General features: G+C 39.9%; 1 protein-coding gene across 3 annotated transcripts in view; it reads right to left on the bottom strand.

Moving 5' to 3' along the window:
- Nucleotides 1–2,029: 2,029 nt before the first annotated feature.
- Nucleotides 2,030–27,423, bottom strand: part of TNFAIP8 (TNF alpha induced protein 8) — a 144,657-nt gene continuing 119,263 nt past the window's right edge. For all 3 annotated transcript variants that reach the window (XM_027546951.1, XM_027546950.1, XM_027546949.1), the window contains one exon: nucleotides 2,030–3,740. In XM_027546951.1, the coding sequence (XP_027402752.1) occupies nucleotides 3,175–3,740 (566 nt within the window). In that variant the 3' untranslated portion in view covers nucleotides 2,030–3,174. The remainder of the gene's footprint in view (nucleotides 3,741–27,423) is intronic.

Genomic DNA, 27,423 nt, shown 5'->3' with positions numbered 1-27,423 from the left:
GCGGGCATGTAGAGTGCCATGAGTATCCACAGAAAGCCCACCTGGCGGGGGAGGCATACCATACTGCAGGAGTCAGTGTTCAAAGTTATTGTTAATTGGAAGCACCTTGAAGTTCCAGAAGGGACCAAAAATTTGAACCATGAAATGCCCTCAAATTAGGAGCCATGTTGAAAACTTCATTAAGATTTCTTTGCATAAAACCATACCCAGAACAGGTCAGATCTGTATGATTTAAATACCTTCTAAAATGCCATTATGTGAAAATCCATTTCAGAAGGACACTGCCCACTCCTCTCTGAGCTAATGATGTTTCTAGGACTGTTTTTTTCCCCCTATATCATCATTAAATGAAAATAAGGTTTTATTAATATAAACTGGTTTTGACACGAGACCTACGTGACCTCAGGCAAATTCCCTAGTTTCTCTCGCCTTAATTTCCTCATCTGTAGAACAGTGAAGGTTGTGGTGGGCACTGAATGAGTTACTATGCCTGGCACATAGTATCTACTCTGTAGTGTCAGTTGTTAACAGTAGCATTATCACTCACCTAATAAATTAGCTCATAAAGTTTGCAGAGAAGGCATCAGAATGAAATTTTAAAAAACCAATTATAATACAATTCATGATTTTTTTCTAAAATGTAATAAAAAGATTCAGTTTTTCATAAGACCCTAAAATGACTATGAACTTGGCTCAGAATTATCTATCCTAAGCACATTCGTATTCTTTCCAGCTTTCCACCTCAAATAAACTCAGGCACATTTCTGTTTCATCAGAAATGAACTTGCTGATGAAAACTGACACTGATTCTTCTGAGTCATGCCTTCCAGGCACAGGATGGGTAAGGAGATGGGTTCCCTCAGAAGATGATGCTGAAACAGGGGAGCAAACAGGTTCCCCTGCTTCAAGATACTCCTCACTGCCTTCCTTCTGTGTGAAATTCAGGGCTGCTCTTCCCCTGCCCCATGCACATCTGACTGCTATCCTGAAGGTACAAATTTATGATCCCAAAGTGTCCAGACTCATCTAAATTTATTCCTAGGTGTTCTCGCTCTCTGTTTGGTCCTGTTTATAGCTAGAGATGAGCAAGAAGCACCCGCCAATTGCCTGGGTACTTCATTTTCCACACTCTCCCTGCTGAGGGAATCCGGGAGAACACAGAATGCCCTAGGTCAGTAGCTTCCATGTAACACACTCTTGGTTTTCCCAGAGCTGGTCAAGAAAGGCTGCCAAACTAAATCTGTAAGCCATTTAGCAGTCTCTGAAGCTAGAGGGACCAATTCTGCAATCACTATGCTATTGCTATAACTTACAGTGGTCACCTACTGGCCTGGGGAAGGGAGGATGATAATTTCAGTTCAAATTTTGGTGTCAGGATTTAACATCAAATAGGGAGAGACTGTTTTCCTCTGTTGCTTGACTCAGATAAGCACATGAGGGTCCCAGAGAAAGCTACCACTTTCTTTCAGATCAGATCAGATCAGTCGCTCAGTCGTGTCCGACTCTTTGCGACCCCATGAATCGCAGCACGCCAGGCCTCCCTGTCCATCACCAACTCCTGGAGTTCACTCAGACTCATGTCCATCGAGTCAGTGATGCCATCCAGCCATCTCATCCTCTGTCGTCCCCTTCTCCTCCTGCCCCCAATCCCTCCCAGCATCAGAGTCTTTTCCAATGAGTCAACTCTTCGCATGAGGTGGCCCAAGTACTGGAGTTTCAGCTTTAGCATCATTCCTTCCAAAGAAATCCCAGGGCTGATCTCCTTTAGCCTATAGCAAATTTTAGTTGTAGGACCTTTGCTGGTAAGCTATTATTTTAACATAAATATTCTGGGAGGAAGGCAAACTCAAGGCAAAGGAGAACACTAAATCACAGACATAGTGACAATGCAAATATTTAGTGCTGGTGACCAAGTCTGTTATTTCCTAGGAGATAGAGTTAGCCAGCAGGTTTCTTTTTCACAAAATAAGCAAATGCTTACTTTATCATTCATACATATAAAATTATATATAAACAACACACAAACTGCTTGGAATGCAAATATTCTTTGGTTTACTCATCAAAACAGCAAATAACAAAACAGCAAAATCTTATCAGTTAAATAAAAAAGTAACACTTTATTTACCTATCAAACCTTACTAAACATTGAAATGCATTCATTCTCATGTTCTTGTAGCAAGATTCGTTCTTCCCTTCTGCCTCTCCTCCTCCTAAATTAAATTATTCTGATGGGCTCATCACTAAAGTATAGATTGTTTTATCATTCTTAAAAGCACTTACTTTTTATAGACCCAATATCAGGAATGACCTACATTTTCTTTTTTTCTTACATTTAAACTAGATATGAAAAATGGAGATTCCATCAGCACATTTTCAAGATGACATACAAGTTAAGCCCTCAGCAAGCATTTCAAGGCAAATGGCATGTCATTTTGGGGAATTTTCATGTTTGAGGAAGTATTACTGTTGCTACTAAGAAACAGGACTCAATTCCGGAAGCATAGTCTTACATTAGACTAAATTATTCATAATGTCAAATACAATTTATTTCTAGAATAGTGATTTCAGAGAAGCGGTTTTCTATTTTTCTGAGGGTTCAATTTGACTGTCTTAATACTTGAATGTCTTAATTCTTAATTAAGATGGAATTTTTGAATGTCAATTAGAAAGTCTTTAACAAGAGAATCTTTAACAAAAGGTAAACCTGAAAATGGAGTTGTTTCAAAGGAGAAATGACAGTAAGAGAGGGTTCTTGGCTTTTTAAAAGAGGTACACGTACATAGTAAGGAATAAAGGTGAACCAAAAGACACAACTCTGTACACGTTAGAAATATCCAATGTGTCACCAACACAACTGCCCTAAAAAAAGGTGTCTTGAGGTTTGGAGCCACACGTATCTTTCTCTAAATAACTCTGTATTTGCATCATGCAACCATACATCTTTCCCAGGATCTGTTAACTGTTGGGAAGCTTTTAACCAGAATATTTGGCAATACATTTTTCTTCAAATAAAACAAGCCTCATAAAACATTACCATTAATGTCTGACAACTGAATTGGGCAGTCTTTCTGAAATATGTGTAATCTTTTAAAGCATTCTTGTTTTTTCCTTCATAAATCAGCAGAGCTCCGTCTTCAAATAAATCATGAGCAGTCACAACTTCAACTCACATGCTCATATGTTCTCTTCATCCAACATTTTGTTGATACCATCACACAGTTTCTGTAAGTGGGGTTTATAATTTCCAAAGGGATTATACAAGGCCGCCAAGAAATCACAATCTGAGAAGTGATCAAAGACGTTGTTAACACGTCCATGTGACTTGGTGGTGAGGTGACGCTGGATGATCTGGTGCAGCATCTCTCTGCACTCATTCAACAGCTTGGACAGCACGTTCCGGTCAAAGGTGAAGTCCACCTGGTGGAAACTGACCACCGTCATAGCAAGCTGATGAACTTTCTTCTTAAATTTCTCCATCAGTGCCAGCTCGTCTTGGTTAAACTGGTTATTCCTGTAAAGGATGGCCAGCTTGATGACGGTCTTGATGAGGTTCTTGATGATTTTCTCTGCCTCCTTTTTGTTCTGGGTGTACTCCTTGGTCACCCTGTAGAGCTCATCTAGCACTTCACTGCTTGTGTCGTCGATGAGGGTGGTTGCGATGGACTTGGATGCCATTTTGCCCAAGATCTTCTTTTGTGCCTGAACGGCCAGGTTTTTGGAATTAAAGACATCTGTAGCCACTGAAAACAAAAGGGGAGGGGGGAGATAAAAATTCAGTAAAGATCAGAGAGAGGAGCAAATTAAAAATCTCATCTGGAGAAGTATTTTCCTTCTGATGTTCTCACTCTATGGTTTGCCTCCCACCTACTAACATTAGCTCTTGGTTCAGAAAGGAACTAAAATAATTTTCCTACATTTGGGGGGCAAAATTAGGTTCTTCTCACTGGTGAAATTAATGGGTGGCTAGGCTGCACTCCACGGGGTCGCTAAGAGTGAGACACGACTGAGCGATTTCACTTTCACTTTTCACTTTCATGCATCATTGGAGAAAGAAATGGCAACCCATTCCAGTGTTCTTGCCTGGAGAATCCCAGGGATGGGGGAGCCTGGTGGGCTGCCATCCACGGGGTTGCACAGAATCAGACATGCATAATCTTGAAGGTTTTTTGGCAATTCAAGTATTTTATTTATACCTTCTGCTTTATAGCCAATACTTCATTTAGAAGTTAAAGGGCTCCAGGAGAAGGGGGTGGGAGAAGGATAAATAAGGAACTTTGGATTATCATACACACATTACTATATATAAAGTAGATAATTAAGGACTTACACACCAAGTACCCTAGCACAGGGAACCCTACTCAATATTCTGTAATAATCCATACAGGAAAAAAATCTGAAAAAGAATTAATATATGTATATGTATAACTCAATCACTTTGCTGTACACCAGAAACTAATACAATGCTGTCAATAAACTATACTCCAATAATATTTTTAAAAAGTTAAAATTTTAAAAAAAGAAGTTAAAGGGCTCTGATCATAAAGATAGTATGTTTCACAAGGAGTAAGTTTTTATGCAATTTTTCCCTAGTTTAAATTTTATAAGAATCACATAAGGAATATAAAGTCAACTCCACAATTGTTCTCCAAGCAACAGTAATCGAGAACAATTTAACAAAATCCATTTAAAAGTAAAAGGAAAAAGGTGACAGAGCTAAGATACTGAATAAATTGATAAATTTGATTTGGAAGCTAATCAAAAAGAAAACCTTGTTCTGTAGTCCAAAATCTGCAAAAAGTCAAATTTCCTGAGCCACTGGTCAGCACCTACCAGTTTGATCATCCTAACCACACTGAGTGTCAACTCTCCAGAGAGGAGTGTTGGAAAGAAATATTCTCTGGAGAACTCATTGTCACTTGCTATATCTAATGAATGGCCACTGTGCCCTTTACATTTTTATATGATTTGAGGAAATAATCCTTCAGTATGAGCTAATGAAATGTGCCACATGAAGAACACATTTTGAGAAAGCAGATCCTTAGAGTTCACTTCTGGAATTATCATAACTTAACTGGACAGAGATTAAACATACAAGCAGAGTTGTATGTATTAAGTATTAATAAGACACTGTGATGCTCCCTATTCATAGCCAGTCAGTGAATATGCTCAATAAATGTTTATTCCCCAAACCAAGTTTAGTTTTTCTCCTCTCCAGAATTGTCCCCACTTTGTGCATGCTGCTCCATGACCACCGTGCTCCCTCCCTCTTCTCCGAGGTGCCTGAGTGTTGGGAAGCAGTCACTCAGCAATGAAAGATGAAAAGCTTAAAAATACAGATATGCAGGAATGAGTCAGGGCATCAATGATGTTATTAGAAATAATTAGGAAATTATTTCTAGCTTGAACATGTTAGCAACATCAGAAAACAAAAAGGTAGCTACTTCCAAGTCCAGGCTGGGAAGGTCTATAAGAAAGTAACTCCCTCGATGTGGAACTGCCATGTCAGATTTGAAATCAGGGCCAAGGTAGCTCATGGTATACAGTGCAAGTAGCTGTGAATTACCTAATTACCAGGATGTCACTCAGAACTTTACATGTCCATACACCCTGAAAGAACATCTTGATTGAACTAGAGATGGTCCTTTCACAAATGTCGATATTTAAACTTGTGAAACATGAACTGAAACTGCAGAAGAACTGAAATAGATTTTGAGAAAGAAATGGAAAGTGAAAAAGCATGAGAAATAGCCAACTTGTTGAAAGTTTTCAGGCTTTTTAATACTTTGCTCATTTAAGTAGTAGTTCACTATTTATTCCTACTTTTCAATGGTTTGCAAGAGTGCATGGTCTCACACTAAAGAATTTATGTCAAAATGAACGTAGTTCATTCATGTAGTTAGTATTATCAAATTAATAAGACCAGGGACCATCTTCCATGACTGAACTTAAGACACAGACCTCTACAAATAATAAACCTGATTTATATAGGAAGGGATATCCCCAAATTTTCAGACACACTAGGATTTCAGGAATTTATTTTATATAAAGTTGAAAGGCTATTCTGTTTCTCTTTGCGACCCCATGACTGTACCCTGCCAGGCTCCTTTGTCCATGGGATTCTCCAGGCAAGAATACTGGAATAGGTTGCCATTCCCTTCTCCAGGGGATCTTCCTGACCCAGGAATCAAATCTGGATCTCCTGCATTACAGGAAGATTCTTTACTGTCTGAGTTACCAGGGAAGCCCATACACTATATAAGAAGGGATACTCCCAAATTTTCAGATACACAGTAACTAATTAGGATTTCAGCAATTTATTTTATATAAATTTTAAAGGTTATTCTGTTTTTAATTGATTAGAATGTGGCACAGTCTACAAACATCCCATCAGGAATTTACTGCAATGCCTATGAAATGGCAATACAGTACATTCTGAAATAACCCAAACCAGAAAGAGAGTTCAAAAGACTCTCCTGTGCTCCTCTTTCTAAGGCTGGACTTGCAAGTTTGTACCTCTAGTAGGCTACTTTTAAAAATTAAACCTAAATGTCCCATTTAATTGCAAATAAAGACAATAATAACTCTCTGGTGTAGCACATTTAACTTCTTGCAAGAGAAAGGCTGCTGCCCATGAAGCAAGATCGTTCCTCATTTACTGAGAACCAAATCTGAACCAGGACAGAGAAGTTGATCTCTGAGGTTTCACATTCGTTTCAGAGGAACTTCAAACCCTGCTCCAGAAATACAGCAGCAGCTTCACACTTGCATTTTACCCTCTGGATTATATCCAATACAGTCATCTTTGAAAATGAGGATGAAGCTGTTGCTCCCTGCTCCGTGGGGAAGACATACATGCAGTACATTTCTTTCCATTAGTGAAGGCCTCTTCAGGGCCAGCTGGGAGTTGTGGCTGAGAGTTGCTGGCCAGGATTGTGTGGTCTGTGATCATGAAATATGATTGCTTTTTTTCCTTGCAAATTAACTGCCTTTAGCCACTCCTGCTTAGGCTTGTTTGTCAGTGCTACATCCTCCACTAGATTGATGAAATGTCTGGTGTATCTCACAGCTAGTCCTGGACCACATTTTTCTCCTTCACAATCCTCGTCCCTGAGTGATCTCATCCCCTTCCATGGCTTCAGATATCACCCACAGGCCAATGATTCCTACCGTTGCAACTCAGCCCTGACCTCCTTTCCAGACTCATTTTGCAAACACACTCAAGGTTTTTCTTTTCCTTAGCTATTGTGCAGGCATCTCAAATGTACCATGTCCAAAACTGAATCCTTGATTCCTTCCTGTCCCCAGATTGCTACTCCTCCACTCTTTACTATCTTAATTAACAGCATCCCTTCTATCCATGTGCTCAAGTCAGAGACCTGAGAGTTGTTCACCATACCATCCCCTCCCTTAGCTAGTCCAGTGCCAAGTTCTTTCTACCTTCCTCCAATTCTCTAAATTCTATTCACTTCCCTCTATCTCCATGGACCACAGCCCCAATCCAAGCCCCTACCCAATCTCTCCCCACACAGCAGCCAGGGTTTTAATGTAAATCTGAAAACGATGCTTCACTTAAATTCTCTGCTAACCATCATACTTCCTTGTTCCTGAAATCCTCATCATTTGCTTACGTTTTCATTGTCTGTCTTATTTGACTAGAATCTACGCACTCTGAGAGCAGAAGTTGTATATATTATTCACTGTGTCGTCCCTCTAGGCCCACGAGGGTACCTGGTACCTGACACTCCTGACAGAAGCAGAAGTTAACTGCCCCTCTCTCTTCACTATATTTAAACACTTCTCCATGAACACATGCTGACATGAAAAATGAGAGCCCTAAATACATATGTGGGTGCTTTGTTGTAAAAGCTAGAGAAATAGACATCTTCTTTACCTAGTTAAATATGTGGTTTTCTTCTTTTGAAGTGCACCTCAGACTGTGGTTTCTCTTATTGTCATCAACCAGTTCTTTTGAAGAGCAAGATTTAGCAACTTAAGTATCCATTAACAGATGAATGGATAAAGAAGATGTGGTACATATACGCAATGGAATATTATTCAACCATAAAAAAGAAAGAAATATTACCATTTGCATCAACATGGATGGACCTAGAGATTATCATACTAAGTGATATGATATCATTCATATGTGTGGAGACTAAAAAAATTATATAAATGAACTTATTTACAAAACAGAAATAGACTCACAATCATAGAAAATAAACTTATGGCTACCAGAGAGGATGAGGGAGAGAATAAATTAGGAGTATGAGATAAACACATACATGTGTGAATGGGCTCAGTCACTCAGTCATGGCTGACTTTTTGCGACCTTGTGGACTGCAGCCTGCCAGGTTAGTCTGTCCATGGAATTTTTCATGGCAAGAATACTGGAGTGGGTTGCTATTTTCTACTCTGGGGGATCTTCCAAACCCAGGGATTGAACTCATGTTTCCTGCATCTCCTGCATTGGCAGGTGGATTCTTCACCACTGTGCCACCTGGGAAGCCCCTAATATATATGTGCTACCTACTGTATAGCACCGAGAACTATTTTCACTGTCTCATAACAATCTATAATGGAAAATAATCTGAAAGTATATAATTGAATATATATCACTCTACTGTACATGTGAAGCTAATATAACTTTGCAGATTAACTATAATTTTTAAAAAATGTAAACATAAAAGAATAAAGAGGAAAGACTTATTATGTACAATGAGAAAACCTCAAAGGACAATAATACAAATATTTAGTGTAAAAGCAGGGTGCACTGGTTCTGTCTTGAGCTACAGTGGAAGATTAAACATACACCCACCTTTCACTCTGTCTGGATCTGTGATGAAACATATAACCAAGGTAGGCCCAGGAAGCAACTGAGATGTATGAGTAAATGTTCTCAAAGAAGAAAGTGTTGGAAGTACTGATTTACTTGTGTTTGAGAATACACATGTATGTTGTTGACTAATGAGAAATTATGCTTTATATATATATATATAGGATTACCATGACATCAAAACTATTTAAGATAGTTTACAGAAATAGGTATGACTGCTATTCGACATCTGCTTATCTCACTGCCTCTCCTCTATGTCTTTACATCTCCTTTCTTAGCTTAATCAAATAGTCTATTTTGGCAATGTTTGTTGTAAGACAAACTGATTTTTAGGGAATACTGGTTTTAGTATCAACAATTATAAATTTGGAGATAAATAATGGTGTCAAAACTATAATGACACCTTTATACAAGAAAAAAAAAGTGCTCAGAAGGGGGGAAAAAAACAAACCTTTTCATGACACTAATGAATGAAAAACTATAGTTTTCTGAAATTAACAAAAGTTACCCATAACATTCAAAAAACTAAGATCATGGCATCCAGTTCCATCACTTCATGGCAAATAGATGGGAAAACAATGGAAACAGTGACAGACTTTATTTTCTTGGGCTCCAAAATCACTGCATATGGTGACTGCAGCCATGAAATTAAAAGATGCTTGCTCCTTGGAAGAAAAGCTATGACAAACCTAGACAGCATATTAAAAAGCAGAGACATCACTTTGCCAACAAAGGTCCATCTAGTCAAAACTTGGTTTTTCCAGTAGTCATGTATGTATGTGAGAGTTGGACCATAAAGAAGGCTGAGCACCAAGAATTGATGCTTTTGAACTGTGGTGTTGGAGAAGACTCTCGAGAGTCCCTTGGACTGCAAAGAGATCAAACCAGTCAATCCTAAAGGAAATCAGTCCTGAATATTCATTGGAAGGCCTGATTCTGAAGCTAAAGCGCCAATTCTTTGACCACCTGATGCAAAGAGCCAACTCATTATAAAAAACCCTGATGCTGGGAAAGATTGAAGGCAAGAGGAGAAGGACATGATAGAAGATGGGATGGTTGGATGGCATCAGCAATTCAATGGACATGAGTTTGAGCAAGCTCTGGGAGATGGTGAAGGACAGGGAAGCCTAGGATGCTACAGTCCATGGGTGTCACCAAAAGTCGGACATGACTGAGTGACTGAACAACAACAACAAAACCCATAACATTGGCTTCCCAGGTGGCTCAGTGGTAAAGATTCCATCTGCAATGCATGAGACACAAGAGATGCAGGTTTAATCCCTGGGTTGGAAAATCCTCTGGAGGAGGGCATGGCAACCCACTCCAGTATTCTTGCCTGGAGAATCCCACAGACTGAGGAGCCTGGTGGGCTGTGGTCCACAAGGTCGCAAAGATTCAGACATGACTGAAGTGACTGAACACACACACACATACACATAACATTATCCCAATTAAGACACTGCTAATATAGTGAAGTACTCAAGTCACTTTCTTTATAACCTCACCTGCAAACACATAATTTCTTTACCCATGAAATTTGTTATACTTGGAACTTTGAAATGGTGACTACAGATGCATGTATATGTCATTACTAATTCTTGCCTAGTTAAAATTTGATCCAGTGGGCCCAGTATTAGGAAGGATGGAAAAGAAAACAATTTGGACAGCATGTCTGGCTGCTGTGGTCTGTTAACAGAAGTTCTTTAAACTAATGTGTAAAACCTTAGCTCTCTTGCACATGCCGCTGACCCCCTTCGCGGGGGGGGGGGGGGGGGGGGGGGGGGCGGGGGATGCGTGCATTTATCAGCTACTTGGATAACTGTGAATTACTCCAAATCTAAATAGGGCTTAGTAAAAAGACTGCTTTGGGGATATACAAGTGGCCATAACCAACAGTAAACATTTCACAAGAAGTCAAATGGCTAAGAGTTGACCCCCTATATCAGGATTTGATAGCGCTCTAGGAGGAAAGAAAGGAATTGTGGAGCCCAGCCTCCACACAAACATGCCAGGGTGGAAAATTCAACAGGGTAGAGAAGAAACAACAAAAGAAAGAAAGAAAAAGAGAGTGAGGGATGGGGAGAGGGCCACAGCCAGCAGAACCAGTAGAGATTCAGACTGTGAAAGGGGCTGACCCTGGAAGGGCCAAAAGCAATGACCATGGCAGCAAGCAGAGGCCATCTTATCCAGAAATAAAAGACAAGTGCCAGGAACCTTAATCCCTTATCACCTTCAGGTCACACAGATGGAGACCCTAACACAAAAGAACATACTCTTGGGAAAATCAATACATCTAAGGTTCTTAACCTGATGTTGAATGCAAATTTGGGGGAGCATACATTTTGCTGACCCCACGTGCTTGAAAACCAGTGGTGTGCCTCATCACAGGGACAAGCTAAGTCATTCACTCTGTGTCTCCTTCCACCTTTAGAAAAGCACATGCTCATTTTAAAAGGCAACATATTAAAGAAGACAAATGTCAGGGAAGACAGTGACTTTAAAGGGGGGCAAAAGAAAAAAAAATAAATCACTGGATGGCTTTTCATGGAGTCCTGGAAGTTGTAAAGCACCCCCTTGCAGATTCCTTTCCTTGTTCTGCACATAGTTGATTCACAGCTCTTAAGCAAGTCTGGTACTACTGCAGTTGGCTCCTGGCCACAGAGACACAGATAAATTCTGTCTACTCGAGGTGCAATTGCTTCCTCATTTTCTTGTCTGCCTGTGTGGCATGAAGCAATCGCTTTGAAACGATCATCAGAGCTTACTAATTCCTCATTAATGAACGAGTTAAGCAATATCTTTGCCATGTCCATTTTGTATTTTTTATGAGTCACGAGTTGATCTTCTTAAAAATATCCCCTTTAACACAGAATAGAATTTTTCCCTAAAAACCATGTAAAGTAAAAACAAAACTGCAGTACACATTATTGTTTAGAGAGAACTCATACACGTTTCCTATGGCAACTAATTTTTCCAGGGTCCTGGAAGAGTGTACTAATAAAAGTCCAATATTCTGTAGCTCTCGGTTCCATGAAGCCATAGTGCTTAGGGATACCACGGGCTTCCCAGGTGGCTCAGTGGTAGAGAACCTGCTTGCCAGTACAGGCAGACAGAGGAGACGTGGGTTCAATTCCTGGATAGTGAAGCGCCTGGAGGAGGAAATGGCAACCTACTCCAACCGATATTCTTGCCTGGAAAATCCTGTGGACAGAGGAACCTGGCAGGCTACAGTCCCTGGGATTGCAAAGTGTTGGGCACAACTGAGCGATGGAGCACACAGGCACAGGGATATTACTGAGACTCGATTTCTCTTTCTACAAGATGGGATTAATGATCCCCACACCTTGGAGTTGCTGCAAAGATAAACGGACACGGACCAGGAAGGAGGATCTCACAGAATACCTGGCACAGAAGTTTTCTCCACAGGTTTGCTTAAAGAAGTCAACAAATTAAACTTCAAATACCTTCTGATGCTTTCTAGTACTGAATGACATTTGGTGAAAATCAATCAACTCCTTCTGGACTCAATATGGAAATACAAAATGCTTAGAAATGCAAAATGCCTGATGGACTGTATGAAGATAGAGACTTCACATACTTTAGTGAATAACGAGTCATAGAATCTTTTCCATGATGACATTAAAAAAACTAACATATATTAAATTTTTCTTTATCAGGGAATTTCTTTCTCTCTCTTTTTTTTTTCAGGTAGATTTCAGTACCACCAGAACTCTGATAGGTAACACAAGTATATTTTGTCTAGGGAAAACTGGCCCATGGAGAACAGAATCAAATCCTGAGGAGAGGAAAAAAGACAAACAGTATCAACATCCTCACAAAGCTGTGTGATAGTGGGTAAAATGTAAACAAAATGGGCCAAATATAAAGCCGAAGTGAAAACCCACAGCAGACAAGATTACCCCATAAAGTCACAGCTTCACCCCCAGACTTTCCAAAGCTTTCCAGAGAACCAGAGATGCAAAGGCAGGTAAGAACAGCATGGATGGAAACAAAAGATCAAGGTCAAGAGTCCCGGGTTTTCGACTTGGCTCCAATTTACTTTCTTCAGGTCTGTTTTCTCATCTACTAAGGGGTCATCCTTTCAAGGTGGTCTGGCTTAAGTTATATTTGTGTGTGTGTGTGCCAAGTCACTCGGTCGTGTCTGACTCTTTGCGACCTGATGGACTGTAGCCTGCCAGGCTCCGCTGTCTGTAGGATTCTCCAGGCAAGAATACTGGAGTGGGTTGTCATTTCCTTTTCTGGGGGATCTTCCCAACCCAGCAATTGAACCTGGGTCTCTTATATCTCCTGCATTGGCTGGTGGGTTCCTTACCATTAAAAGTGAGAACACTCCAGCAGTGTGCTTCTGGGCTCATGACTACAGATCACAAACGCACACTGAGTTTTGCTTCCTTATTTAATACACTTGAGGTAGAGAAGCAGGAATTCAAATCCAATATTTGCACACACTGTGTTCTTTCTACTCGTTTCTCCTTATATCTTCTATTTTTCCAAATTTGTGGACAAGAGAAATTACGTCCTGAAGAAAATACTGTGAAGCTTTTCCCCTTTGTGGTCTTGAGCTGTTTTTGTTGTTTTAATTCTGGAATCTTTTCATTTTGATTTTGGGTTCAATTGTATGTTTTTGATGCCTGTGGCTTAATTTTGTGATGATTTTGAAATTGAAAATGTAATTTCCTAAGTTTCAATACCATTAACTCCATATTAGACTCCATCTCTGTTTTTTTGTTATTGTTTTGTTTTTTTCCAGTTAATTTGCTCCATAAATCATGAGATGACTTGATCGCTTTCTATGAAGCATAAACTCTGACAAGATATGCCTGACGCGTCTAGATCCACTAATACCAGGGTTGGAAGAAAGTTGATGATATCTGTATGAAGAGGTATGGTTGGATTCCATGGAATGTCAGTCTTGTAAATATTAGAACAGAGATTACAGGAATAGAAATGGATTTTGTGGCTACTCAGAGTGAGAGGTTAACAGTCACGAGAACCCACTGGCTAGTCACTGTATTTTGAACTTAATACCACATTATCCCCAGAACTGCCTAATTCTGCACTATCTTACTGAAGCTTCACAACAATCTCAGGAGGGAGGTTATTATCCCCATTTACAGATATGGTAAATGAGGCCCAGAGAAATTAAGTTGCTTTCTTAAGTTCGTATAGTCAGTAAGTGGAAGAGATGAACTTGATCCCAGATGTCTAACTCCAACCTATTCTCTTAAGAGTTCTGCTATACCATATAAGCATAAAAACAAAACAAAACAACAACAACAAAAAACTTTCTCTTGAAGTATGGGAACAGGAAGACCTAATAATATTTGATAAAGTGAAATGAAATAAAAGAAAAATAAAAAAGATACGAGGTCTCCCTGGGGTAAGAAATGGACTCAATAAAATAGATCAATCCAGCTGGGTTTGAAATAGCCTGTATTTCTAGGGAAAACCCAAGGTAGTTTCAAAACATTTTAAAATGAAATTAAAAAAAATAATATGCTTACATTACTCAAAAGCCATAATATAAATATTTAAAGTGAGAAGTCTCACTTTCAACTTTGCTACTCACTGCACAGTCCTGACCCTGACCACTGCTTTCCAGAGACAACTATTCTTTTGGTATCCTTTCAGAGTTGCTGTCTTCTCTGCACAAATGAGCATATATATGAATAGACAGATACTGAGCAGGGTAAAGAGGTTTTTGTTGTTGTTCAGTCACTAAGGCGTGTCTGACTCTTTGCCACCCCATGGATTGCAGCATGCCAGGCTTCCGTTCCTTCACTATCTCCCAGAGTTTACTCAAATTCATATCCACTGAGTTGGTGATGCTATCTAACCATCTCATCCTCTGTCATCCCCTTCTCCTCTTGCCTTCAGTCTTTCCCAGCATCAGGGTCTTTTCCAATGAGTTGGTTCTTCACATCAGGTAGCCAAAGTGTTGGAGCTTCTGCTTCAGCATCAGTTCTTCCAATAAGTATTCAGGGTTGATTTCCTTTAGGATTGACTGGTTTGATCTCCTTGTTGTCCAGGGGACTCAGAAGAGTTTTCTCCAGAACCACAATTCAAAAGCATCAATTCTTCAGTGCTCAGCTTTCTTTACATCCCAACTCTCACATCCGTATATGATTAGCAGGAAAACCATAGCTTTGACTATACAGACTTTTGTCATCGACAAAGTGATGTCTCTGCTTTTTAATATGCTATCTAGGTTTGTCATAGTTTTCCTTCCAAAGAGCAAGCGTCTTTTAGTTTCATGGTTGCAGTCACTGTCCACAGTGATTTTTGAATCCAAAAAAATAAAATCTGTCACTGCTTCCACTTTTCCCCCTTCTATTTGCTATGAAGTGATGGGACCAAATCCCACGATCTTACGTTTTTTGAATGATGAGTTTTAAGCCAGCTTTGTCACTCTCCTTTTTCACCCTCATCAAGAGGCATTAAGAAGTCTTACAGGTGTGTAAATCTTATTAATGCTATTTTTGAATGATGAGAGATTAAACCGAGTAATTCCAATTCATGAAATTCTGTAATTCCTTGCACGACTAGGACATAAAATGGTGAGATGCCAGAGGCACATGGCTGTTACCTTTATTCCCATTCATGTGATAGCAGTAAGAGTCCTTCAGTGAGTGGTGGGAAGGTAGCAAGGTTGAAACAGAGGTCTTTACTTAACTGGGGCAGGGGGAGGTTATGATTAGAGAAGTTGTGCAGTTTATCATCCTAATGGGATCCCTCTGCAAACGGTATTATTAGCAATTATGCTCTGACAACAAACCTGTGCCTCTTCCAGCAGGTAAATGTAAGTGGTCACTAAAGACTACTTAAGTACTGAAGCACTAAAGGCACTCAAGACTAAATAAGAAAGGGTCAAAAGTCAGGGTTATCCAAATATTTAGGACCTGAGAAATTTCTTGGGAACCCCACATGAGCACCAGCCAGCTTTTATTCTGAATTATGTTAAAAACAAAAACCCAATTCTTCAAGAAGTTGAGTCTTAAGCGAGGGGTGAGGGCTAATTCCCTCTAGCTAAATAAGTTTGGGAAATAGCGTATATGAGGGACAAGGGTCCCATTTGAGTTGCAAAAAAATGTACTAATAATATTAAAGGTCTTGAGGATTAGTGGAGTAAAGGAACATTTTAACTTTACCTACTCAGGTTTTTCAAACTACACAGATGATCCATTAACAAATTTGTAGGCTAAGATCAGTGAAAATTATTGGCTAACAAATGAACTTGAGTTCTTGCTATTCCTCTGGAATGGATTCATAATTGTCTCCTGTAAATAGGGGAGGGCAGGACAGGCAGTCAGGCAAAAAGACAAGCAAGGTGGTGACTGTGAGCCTGGGGTTCAGGGGTCAGAAGCCTAGTTTGGCTATTGAGTGCTGGGTCTCTGGGGCTAGTTACCTAACTTCTCTGTGCCTTAGTTTCCCCACATGCAAATGAGGATACCTGAGGGTTTTATGATGATTAAATGGGAATAATCCATACAAAGTGCTCAGGGGAGCTCCAGGTGTTAAAAAATAACATCAATTAATGTGAACTATTATTACTATGGTCATTAATGTTGTTATCCCTATTGTTAAGGTAGGTAGGTATTGTTGACATTCAGCTGGTGTGGGATGATAAGAGTCTTGTGATCATGACTTGTGAAACAGGAGTGAGGAGAGATGACAGGACATTAACCCAAAGACGTGAATCATTCAACAAAACTTCTGAGTGTTCATAATGTATCAGATACTGCAGATTCAGTCCTTTCTGTCCAGACACTCAAGTCTAAGGTGGAGTGGAGGCAGGAAGCAGATGGTTTACACAGCTCAGCAGAATCCTGAAAGCAATGGTAGCAAAGAGAAGGAACGATAATTTTGCTGGAATGGAAGGAAATTAGGTTTGAGGAAAGTTTCACAAGTAGAGACTGACCCAAGAGGCAGAAAAAGAGGATTCTGCCTTAACAAAAATAAATGTGACTGCATTCCAGAGCTGACCTACAGAATTCCGAAAAAGTCTGCCCAGCAGTGTACCCATATGTGAGAAACCCAAGGAGGCATGTGGGTCCTATGGATTTTAGAGAAACTTTTTTATTTTTAATTGAAGGATAATTGCTTTACAATGTTGTATTGGTTTCTGTTGAACAACAATGTGAATCAGCTATAAGTATATATATATATATCCCCTCTGTCTTGAGCCTCCCTCTCACCCTGTGCCACACCCCCCACCATCTCACCCCACTAGGTCATCGCTTTAGAGAAACCTTAAACACAAACTATGTATAATTTGTTGTCAAGGCCAGGAAAATTTACTACAGTGGTACTCAGTTTCTGAGAAAGCTTTGGTAGGGAAAGAACAGATACAGCAGGAAATTGGCAGCAGTCTCTTTGGCAAGGGTTATGAATATCAGAAGGTCTGGAGTTTTCTAGAAATGCATTGTTGGACTTACTGAATCAGAATCCTCAGGACTGCAGTCTAAGCAGCTGTATTTGGAGGAAGCACTGTGATGGATGGTTCTGATGGAGAGTAGTGGTGGAAGATCCCTATTCTGAGGTGTACTTCTACAACATAATACTTTATAATTTTCAACAGACATTCTTTTTCCATTAAGGCATGCTGTAAATAGCCTATGAACAGATGTAAGTGAAAGTGAGAGTGTTACTCCCTCAGTCGTGTCCGACTCTTTGCAACCCATGGATTGTAGCTCGCCAGGCTCCTCTGTCCATGGGATTCTCCAGGCAAGAATACTGGAGTGGGTTGCCATGCCCTTCCCCAGAAGGATCTTCCTGACCCAGGGATCAAACTCCGGTCTCCCGCATTACAGGCAGATTCTTTACCATCTGAGCCACTATGGAAGCATATGAACAGATGTAACTCCTCAAATTTTTTTTCACCCAAAACTAGATGTGAGTTTGCACACAGAATCCAGAGAAAATATTTTCACAATAGAGCTTATTCTATTCAGGCCTCAAAGAGAACAGAAAAGTTACCCTCTTTATATGATACTTTAATCAAAACTTGAACAGGACCTATCACTAGGCTTCACATGAGTTTGAAATTAAATAAAAATATCCTATAAGTGTTTATACCAAACTGACTTTCGTGAGCTATTCTTTTTCTTTTTAAATTAAATGAAACCTTCCTTATTTATTATATGGGATTAGGATACTTTATGTTTTTCTTAAAGATTTTTCAATTAAGCTGGGTTTATTTACATACCTTCTTGAGGACATGAAGCCTTTCCATTGTTGATATAAGCCAAGCTTCTACCAGATTACAGAGGAAAGTCCTCTAAACAAGCCCCATGATGTTCTATACTTTTCCACCCACTAAGTTCTCCCATCCTGCCAGAGGCCCTGGCTCCTCATGAATATTTATATTCACTCCTGTGCTACGAAAACCAGTAACAGACTTAAAATGCCAACACACTAGAATGCAGATTAGCTACTGAGCCACCCCTAAAACTGGAATTGGTGATCAGCACACCCTTTCAGGTCTCCTTAGGCTGCTCCTGGCTATATAACAGAGACAACCAGACAACCAAATTACAGCTGACATTTGCGTGGCACTCCATAGTCTGCAAAATATTTTTAGGATAACACTTCCATGTGTTTATGAAAGCTTTGTTCTGGTTTGGTCCTCTTACTATTATGTAACCCTGAGGGAGCAGATGAGAGAATTGAGGCTCTACAGTCGAGGGACTTGTCCAAGGGCATTTAGCGATGGGCAGAGCTAGGGTACATGGCAGTCCATTATGGTGCATGGTTGCTCTGTAAGAAAGGTGAAATTAAGAGAATGTATACTCTTCATGAGGTTTCTAGCAAATGCTGTGATGTGGCTGAGCCAGCTATATAATCTCACCTCTTAGAGCTTCTCTACTGCCCAAGCTAAAGCAACTCCTCGAACTAAAAAAAAAAAAAAAAAAAAAAAGAAGCTAGGCCTTACACCTCAGAAGAGAGAGGGGAAAAAAAAGGAAAGCAAAATGATGTGTCCACCATGTTTCACTCCTGAAAAAGTCCTGCTCATCCTTTAAGGCTCAGTTTAAATGCCACTTCTTCCAAGAAGTTTTTCCAAAGTACAGTGGCAAAGTAATCTAAATCCAAAGGAAAGAATAAAACATTCCCTCTTCCAATGTATTTTCTGCCTTTTGGGAGAGTTAACTTTCTGTCTTGGCTTACTTGATCATGATCCTTGACAACTAAGGGACCATTCTCTCTATGCATCTCTCTCCTCTTCAAAGTGCTTAACACGTGCCTTCCAGATTCCATGGAGTGAGACACAGTCCACTGTTCCCGTCTGCCTCCTTGGAACCTATCACTATCTTTACCAGTAATTCATCAAGACGTATCAGGGAATGAACTCCACATCCTATATCTCAGTTCGGTTCAGTTCAGTCACTCAGTCGTGCCCGACTCTCTGTGACCCCGTGAATCGCAGCATGCCAGGACTCCCTGTCCATCACCAACTCCCAGAGTCCTCCCAAACCCATGTCCATTGAGTCGGTGATGCCCATCCAACCATCTCATCCTGTCATCCCCTTCTCCTCTTGCCTTCAATCTTTCCCAGCATCAGGGTCTTTTCCAATGAGTCAGCTCTTCACATCAGGTGGCCAAAGTATTGGGATTTCAGCTTCAACATCAGTCCTTTCAAAGACATCAGTCCTTTCAAAGAACACCCAGGAATGATCTCCTTTAGGAAGGACTGGTTGGATCTCCTTGCAGTCCGAGGGACTCTCAAGAGTCTTCTCCAACACCACAGTTCAAAAGCATCAATTCTTCGGTGCTCAGCTTTCTTTATAGTCCAACTCTCATACCCATACATGACCATTAGAAAAACCATAGCCTTGACTGGACAGACCTTTGTCGGCAAAGCAATGTCTCTGCGTTTTAATAGGCTGTCTAGGTTGGTCATAACTTTCCTTCCAAGGAGTAAGCATATTTTAATTTCATGGCTGCAGTCACCATCTGCAGTGATTTTGGAGCCCAGAAAAATAAAGTCTGACACTACTTCCCCATCTATTTGCCATGAAGTGATGAGATTAGATGCCATGATCTTAGTTTTCTGAATGTTGAGCTTTAAGCCAACTTTTTCACTCTCCTCTTTCACTTTCATCAAGAGGGTCTTTAGTTCTTCTTCACTTTCTGCCATCAGGGTGGTGTCATCTGCACATCTGAGGTTATTGGTATTTCTCCTGGCAATCTTGATTCCAGCTTGTGCTTCTTCCAGCCCAGCATTTCTCATGATATACTCTGCATATAAGTTAAATAAGTAGGGTGACAATATACAGCCTTGATGTACTCCTTTTCCTATTTGGAACCAGTCTGTTGTTCCATGTCCAGTTCTAACTGTTGCTTCCTGACCTGCATACAGGTATCTCAAAAGACAGGTCAGGTGGTCTAGTATTCCCATCTCTTTCAGAATTTTCCACAGTTTATTGTGATCCACACAGTCAAAGGCTTTGGCATAGTCAATAAAGCAGAAATAGATGTTTTTCTGGAACTCTCTTGCTTTTTCCATGATCCAGTGGATGTTGGCAATTTGATCTCTGGTTCCTCTGCCTTTTCTAAAACCAGCTTGAACATCTGGAAGTTCATGGTTCACATATTGCTGAAGCCTGGCTTGGAGAATTTTAAGCATCACTTTACTAGCGTGTGAGATGAGTGCAATTGTACAGTAATTTGAGCATTCTCTGGCATTGGCTTTCTTTGGGATTAGGATGAAAACTGACCTTTTCCAGTCCTGTGGCCACTGCTGAGTTTTCCAAATTTGCTGGCATACTGAGTGCAGCACTTTCACAGCATCATCTTTTAGGATTTGAAACAGCTCCACTGGAATTCCATCACCTCCACTAGCTTTGTTCATAGTTATGCTTCCTAAGGCCCACTTGATTTCACATTCCAGGATGTCTGGCTCTATGTGAGTGATCACACCATTGTGATTATCTGGGTCATGAAGATCTTTTTGTACAGTTCTTCTGTGTATTCTTGCCACCTCTTCTTAATATCTTCTGCTTCTGTTAGGTCCCTACCATTTTTGTCCTTTATTGAGCCCATCTTTGCATAAAATGTTCCCTTGGTATCTCTAATTTTCTTGAAGAGATCGCTAGTCTTTCCCATTCCATTGTTTTCCCCTCTTTCTTTGCATTGATCGCTGAGGAAGGCTTTCTTATCTCTCCTTGCTATTTTTTGGAACTCTGCATTCAAATGGATATATCTTTTTTTCTCCGTTGCTTTTCACTTCTCTTCTTTTCACAGCTTTTTTAAGGCCTCCTCAGATAGCCATTTTGCTTTTCTGCATTTCTTTTTCTTGGGGATGGTCTTGATTCCTGTCTCCTGTACAATGTCACAAGCCTCCATCCATAGTTCATCAGGCACTCTGTCCATCAGGTCTAGTCCCTTAAATCTATTTCTCACTTCCACTGTATAGTCATAAGGGATTTGATTCAGGTCATACCTGAATGGTCTAGTGGTTTTCTCCACTTTCTTCAATTTCAGTCTGAATTTGGCAATAAGGAGTTCCTGATCTGAGCCACAGCCACCTCCTGGTCTTGTTTCTGCTGACTGTATAGAGCTTCTCCATCTCTGGCTGCAAAGAATATAATCAATCTGATTTCGATGTCGACCATCTGGTGATGTCCATGTGTAGAGTCTTCTTTTGTGTCTAGAGCTTAACAAATAGATTTTCTTACACTTCATGGACAAAAACATAGTCCCAACTGTGGGATGTTAAACACCTTTTGTTTTAAAGAAAAATAATCTATATAAAAGATATGCATTTTCATTTCTTTTCTCTCTCTCTCTTTTTTTTTTTTTTTTGGTCTACTGCTTTTCTCTCATCTTTTGCCAAAACATACAGAATAACCAGCCACTTTTATTTGGCGAAGTGACCATATTTAGCTATCTGAGTCCGTACTGCAAATGTTCTGGCATCTTCCATGAAAATATCCCAAACCCATCTGTTTGAGTATTTTAGGAGCAGTAACCTCTTGGCCTCAGCTTGGGCATCTCTCAAATATGCCTCTTGGCACAGCCTCCCAACATTCTTGTCAAAACCTTTCCCCAATAACTGTTTGATAAGGTTAAGCTAGTCAAGCATTTTAGAGCCATGTCAAGTCCTAAGAGGCTAGATTCCATTAAAGGTAAGCGAATGATAAGATGAGATTTGCTGGGCCTTAAAGTAAATTATCTCATTCCAAATATCAAGATATACTGAAGCTCTAAAATTACAGGGTATAACCTTGGGGGGAGGGGGGAAGGACTCTAGTGGTTTACAGAAGCAATGTGCTTACTGCTGGCTACCTCCAGAGTGGCACTTAGGTTCTCTGTGAAGTCATTTCTACCCCTCTTTCTAATCCTTTCCCCGCTCCTAACACTCAGGTATCCTCCATTGTTTTATTTAGATTAGGATGCCTTATAGAGTTTGCAACATAGACACTCTGTTGTTTGGCCCATATAGTGTTGTATTCTTTTTTTTTTTTTTCTTAATTAATTAATTTATTTTAATTGGAGGCTAATTACTTTACAATATTGTGGTGGTTTTTGCCATACATCGACATGAATCAACCACAGGTGTACGTGTGTCCCCCCAGTCCTGAACCCCGCTCTTACCTCCCTCCCCACCCCATCTCTCTGGGTTGTCCCAAAGCACCAGCTCTGAGTGCCCCGCCTCATGCATCGAACTTGCACTGGTCATCTATTTTACATATGGTAATTGTATTCTTAGAATTAGTGGGTCATTTAAAAACTTGAAAAATGTAGCTTCAAATTCTGTGTTTCTGATTTTTCTTTTGGCTATCATAAGGTCTGACCAAATCGGGCCCACATTCCCACATGGTAACCATGTGGGTCTTGAGGTAAACTGTGGCTGTCCGCCTTTAGAAGGAGATAACCTTGCTGGTTTACCACAGGCCTTCCCTGGCCATCTGCACACAGGTACACTCAGTTTCCAGGCTCTGCAGCCATTTTAAATATGAATAGGGACTTCTCTGGTTAAGGTAAGTGCTTAGGACACAGTGCTCCCACTGCAAGGGGCTTGGGTTTGATCTCGCCAGTGAAACAAGATCATACATGCTTCATGGTGCGGTCAAAACATAGGGGAAAAAGAAAAAAGGAAAGAAAGAAATATGACTACATTTCAGAGCCAACCTATAGAATTCCTCCTGGCTTTTCAGAAATTAGAATTCTGCCCAGCAGAGTCTGTACGTCCGAAACCAAAGGACATGTGAGAGTTTAAATTAGAAATAATTTAAACCTAAATTACGAGCAGTTAGTGAATGTTTACAGAAAGCTTGCTTGGGAAAAAGGTAGGAAGGTTACGAGTAATAAGAATTTGTTTTCATAATACTTGCTATTTAGTTACAGGCATCAAAATCTCTCCCTAATTTCTACAGAATGTGTTCACTGGGTCTCAGAGAGGTGGCGAATGTGCCAAATTTATAAATATCCTGGGAAAAAGCTGAACTTGGATTTTCCATACAGTTTGAAGCTCTAACAGTAAACAGACTTTTAGCAGAAAAGCCTTCTCCCAGCCAGTTACTTGTTCATTCACTCAGCACATGTTTTACTGAGCACCAAAGTGCCTGCTCTCAAGAAGCACAGATTCTAGTAGAGGGAGACCCCAAGACACAAATTAACAAATGTGTATATACACATGTCAAACACTGACAGGGGTTAGAAAAAAATAAGCAGATTGTGTGTGTTGGTGGGGGTGGGGAGGATGAGGAAACAGTCGGGGTGGCGGAGAGACTATGTTATTTTCTCCAAGGTAGTTGGGGAAGACCTTTATGGAAAGGTGGCATTTGAGCAGAAATGTGATGGAAACAAGGGAGAGCCACCTTGGGTGAAATTCTATCCATTCCTCAATGATGCCTCCCAAATATCATCTCTTCCTTTAAGTGTTTATTGACTAATCCTGTCAAAAACTTTCTTTTTGCAAACTGCTTTGTATCATAATTATTTGCTTCCATTTTCCCTGAAAGTGAAATCTTTGGTGTTGGTTATAATTATTTATTCCTATCCATAATAAATGTTCAATTAATCTTTAAAATGCATCTGCTGGGTCAAAAGAAATTCCCAGATTGTTCTGGGGGAAAAGGAAGCCAAGGGAGGAATGGGAAAACAGTACTGGTTTTTAAAATAAGATATAACAATGTGAGAAACTATAAATTAATTATATTATTTTAATTAGTTATTATACCTAAAATATCATATCTCAAATTTACCTAAGAAACAAATATTGCAATATAGTCCTTTGGAAAAAGTTTATTCTAAATGAGCCAATTCATAACTAGAGATAGGAATCTGGAAAAAAAAATCATCTTTTGATAACATTTGAAACTAGTAAAAATTACTGAATAACCCACACTCTGCAGAGATAAGACAATTCTGTTTTAAGGACAGATGCTGTTTTTTTTAAGACTATAAAAGGCATTTTTTAAGGATAAATTCATAAGAAACTGGAAATTTAAAAAGGCATAAACTCCACCTTTCTTCGCTAGTTTGTTAAGAAAGAAAAAGTTGAAAATTAAGTTAGGGTTATAATATAAAAATCTTTTCTATTTTGCCCTTATTGAAGCTGGCTAACTTAGAGTTAAAAATAATAAAGCCAAATAGTTTTGTTAAAATAATCATAATCCTTTTATATTGAGTCATACATGGTATATTAAACTCATTTTTCAGTTAAGAAAATAACTAAAAAAGGCCATTATAGTCGATCTCTTTTAAGAACTAAAAAACGTTTCCCTAAGTACATTAACTTGCTGTCTGAGAGATGGATTACTTCCCTAATGGTAGATATTTGGGTAACACAAACTTTGGCAAATAAAATAACCAATCAATTTTACCACTAGCTGCCAAATAACAACAAAATAAATCACTTCTCTGAAACACTTTGGCAGCCCCCACCTTTCTGAAGCTTTGCCTCTCCACCCACTCACTCAGTCCTCCAGAGCTTAAGCCATCTCACCTCTACCCATGTCTGTTGCCAATCCTGCTTTTAGAGATGGAAGGAGCCATGGAGACCACGGGCACAGAAAGAGGCCCAGAGGTTGACGCAAATTTACAACGGGACCCTCATTAACTCCTGGTCTCTGGCTCCCCTGTGAGAAGGTACTTTATATTGGGATTCTAAATTGTGCTAGAAGTAGCAGAGAGTAATTCCTTCATTTAAAACAGAGCTTACAAATTTGGGCTGGCCACATGTTTTGGTTGGACCCCCATAATTTTTTTTTAATTGAGACAAAATTCATATCACACAAAAATGACCATTGTAACCATCTAAAAAGGGTAAAGCTCCGTGATTTTTTTTTTATTATATTCACAACAGGTGACAAGCACCGCTATCTAATTCCAGAATATTTTCATCAACCCCAAAATGTGCCCTCATAATGCTTTACTTTTGTTTTTCTATTTAGTAAAAAGATGTAAAAATTGGGAGCACTGACATAAAAATTCACACTTCCCATTTCTCAAGAAATATCTGACCTTCTTGTAACATCTGGGGGCAGAGGGTGCAAGGGGATAAGAAACAGGTTTTGTTCAGTTTACCATCTGTCACAGGCCCACAGGGGCCAGGAAATTAGCTAAGACATGTGAGTTAACCACCCTGCTTTAGAGGTTCAGGGACTCAAACCTTTCTGAGTCACTTTTCAGACCTGGGAGTGACTCCAAGAGGGAACGCAGTCTCAGCCCTCTGTTCCCCTGGCTGGCAATCTGGTTGAGTAAGAAGGCTTCCTAGTTCTGACTTGTCAACACATCTCCAGGCTTCCACCACCTTCTAGACTCACCTTTCCCTCAAAATGCCTTGCATTTTCCACCTCAGCATACTTGCTGCAAATCTCTCTCTTCACCCCAGAAGATATCCTGTATTTACCTGAGCAACAATCTAAATGCTCGTTCTTTGAGCGCCACCAACACAACATGCCTTTGTTTTTTTTTTAATATTTAAAATAATTTTTATACTATTTAAAAGGTTACTTCCCATTTACAGTTGTTATAAAATATTGGCTATATTCTCCATGTTGTACAATAAATCCTTGAACCTGTTTATACCCAACAGTTTGTACCCCCCACTTCCCCACCACTGTACTGTCCCCTCAGTTAGTAACCACTAGTTTGTTGTCTATATCTGTAAATCTGCTTCTTTTGCAGTATATACACTATTTGTTGTATTTTTTTTAGATTCTATGTATAAGTGATGTCATATAGTATTTGTCTTTCTCTGATTTATTTCACTTAGCAAAATGGCCTCCAAGTCCAGCCATGTTAATGCTTGCCTTTATTTTCCACTTACTATCTGTATTTTGTTTCCCTCTGGTTACTTAAAATGGTATTTAAAAAAAAATATTTTAAAAGGAACCAATAAAAACAATGTGAATGAAAAGTGGTACTCTTCCCCTAAATGTACCATAAGCACAAAAATCATTCAAATTTTTTTAAATCATAAAAATTATTTCAATGAGAAGAAAATCCCCAGTACTATTCATTTCTAGCCAGATATTGCTGACTGCCAAAGGCCATGAGCCCCAAGTCTACCTGCCTTGTACAAAAGGTATGAGTCAGTGTGAGTAAGGTGGCAAAGGTCACACAACCCCAAACATAGGCATTCTCTGGGAATGATGCAATGGATTCCAAGGGAGTTGAAAGGGACTAATGGCCTTGTAAAGTTACTGAAGACTACTGGCTCTGTGCCTCAGGCCTCCTAAAATCATGTACTGTACCACCACCGTAGTTCCAGAAATCCTATCCAGTCCTGTCCAAACCTTCCTACCCATGCTACTCATCTCAACAATTGTGCCTCAGGTATCAAGCCACAGACAGCCCTTCCTGAATCTCTCTACCCCAAATGTGGCATCCCCTTGCATGTACTTCTTCATACACATGTCTGATATCTCCCCTGGATTGAAAGCTCCTCAAGGGCAGAGATGGGTCTTCTGTATTGCATCATCTTCTCTGGTGAGAGCTACTGGCATTAACTTACACTCAGATTCCTGGCATATGCCTGTCTTGACAACCCCTGTGAGAGAGCTGTGAAGGAACTTTCAGAAATGGCAAACCAGTTTCCAAATGAACTGAAACATGTTCTAACAGGTAAAGTGTCCAATATGATGAAAGACACAGGGACACATAACTGTATACTGTTGCTCTTTCTTAAATTTGAGGATATTATAAAGAACTGAAAACAGTGACTATGGATGTGTTAAGTAACAGCTATCCTATTTAGGTCAGTTCAGTTCAGTTCAGTCACTCAGTCATGTCCGACTCTTTGCGACCCCATGAACCGCAGCACCCCAGGCCTCCCTGTCCATCACCAACTCCTGGAGTCCACCCAAACCCATGTCCATTGAGTCAGTGATGCTATCCAACCATCTTATCTTCTGTCATCCCCTTTTCCTCCTGCCCTCAATCTTTCCAAGCATCAGGGTCATTTAGGTCAGGTTTGGTTTTAAAGAGAAGTGAGTATGCCTAGCAAGTTGGGAAGGGGGTGGGTACAGCGTCTAGGCTTTGTTTCTGGGATGGGCAAAGGGGCTGAGCACCTTCTGGGATGACTCCAGATGTCACACACACCCAGGAAGAACCAGTTCACA

Source organism: Bos indicus x Bos taurus, chromosome 7 (assembly GCF_003369695.1).
Source record: "Bos indicus x Bos taurus breed Angus x Brahman F1 hybrid chromosome 7, Bos_hybrid_MaternalHap_v2.0, whole genome shotgun sequence".
Taxonomy (NCBI): domain Eukaryota; kingdom Metazoa; phylum Chordata; class Mammalia; order Artiodactyla; family Bovidae; genus Bos; species Bos indicus x Bos taurus.
Note: the sequence above shows the minus strand (reverse complement) of the source record. Positions and strands in the feature narration are given on the sequence as shown.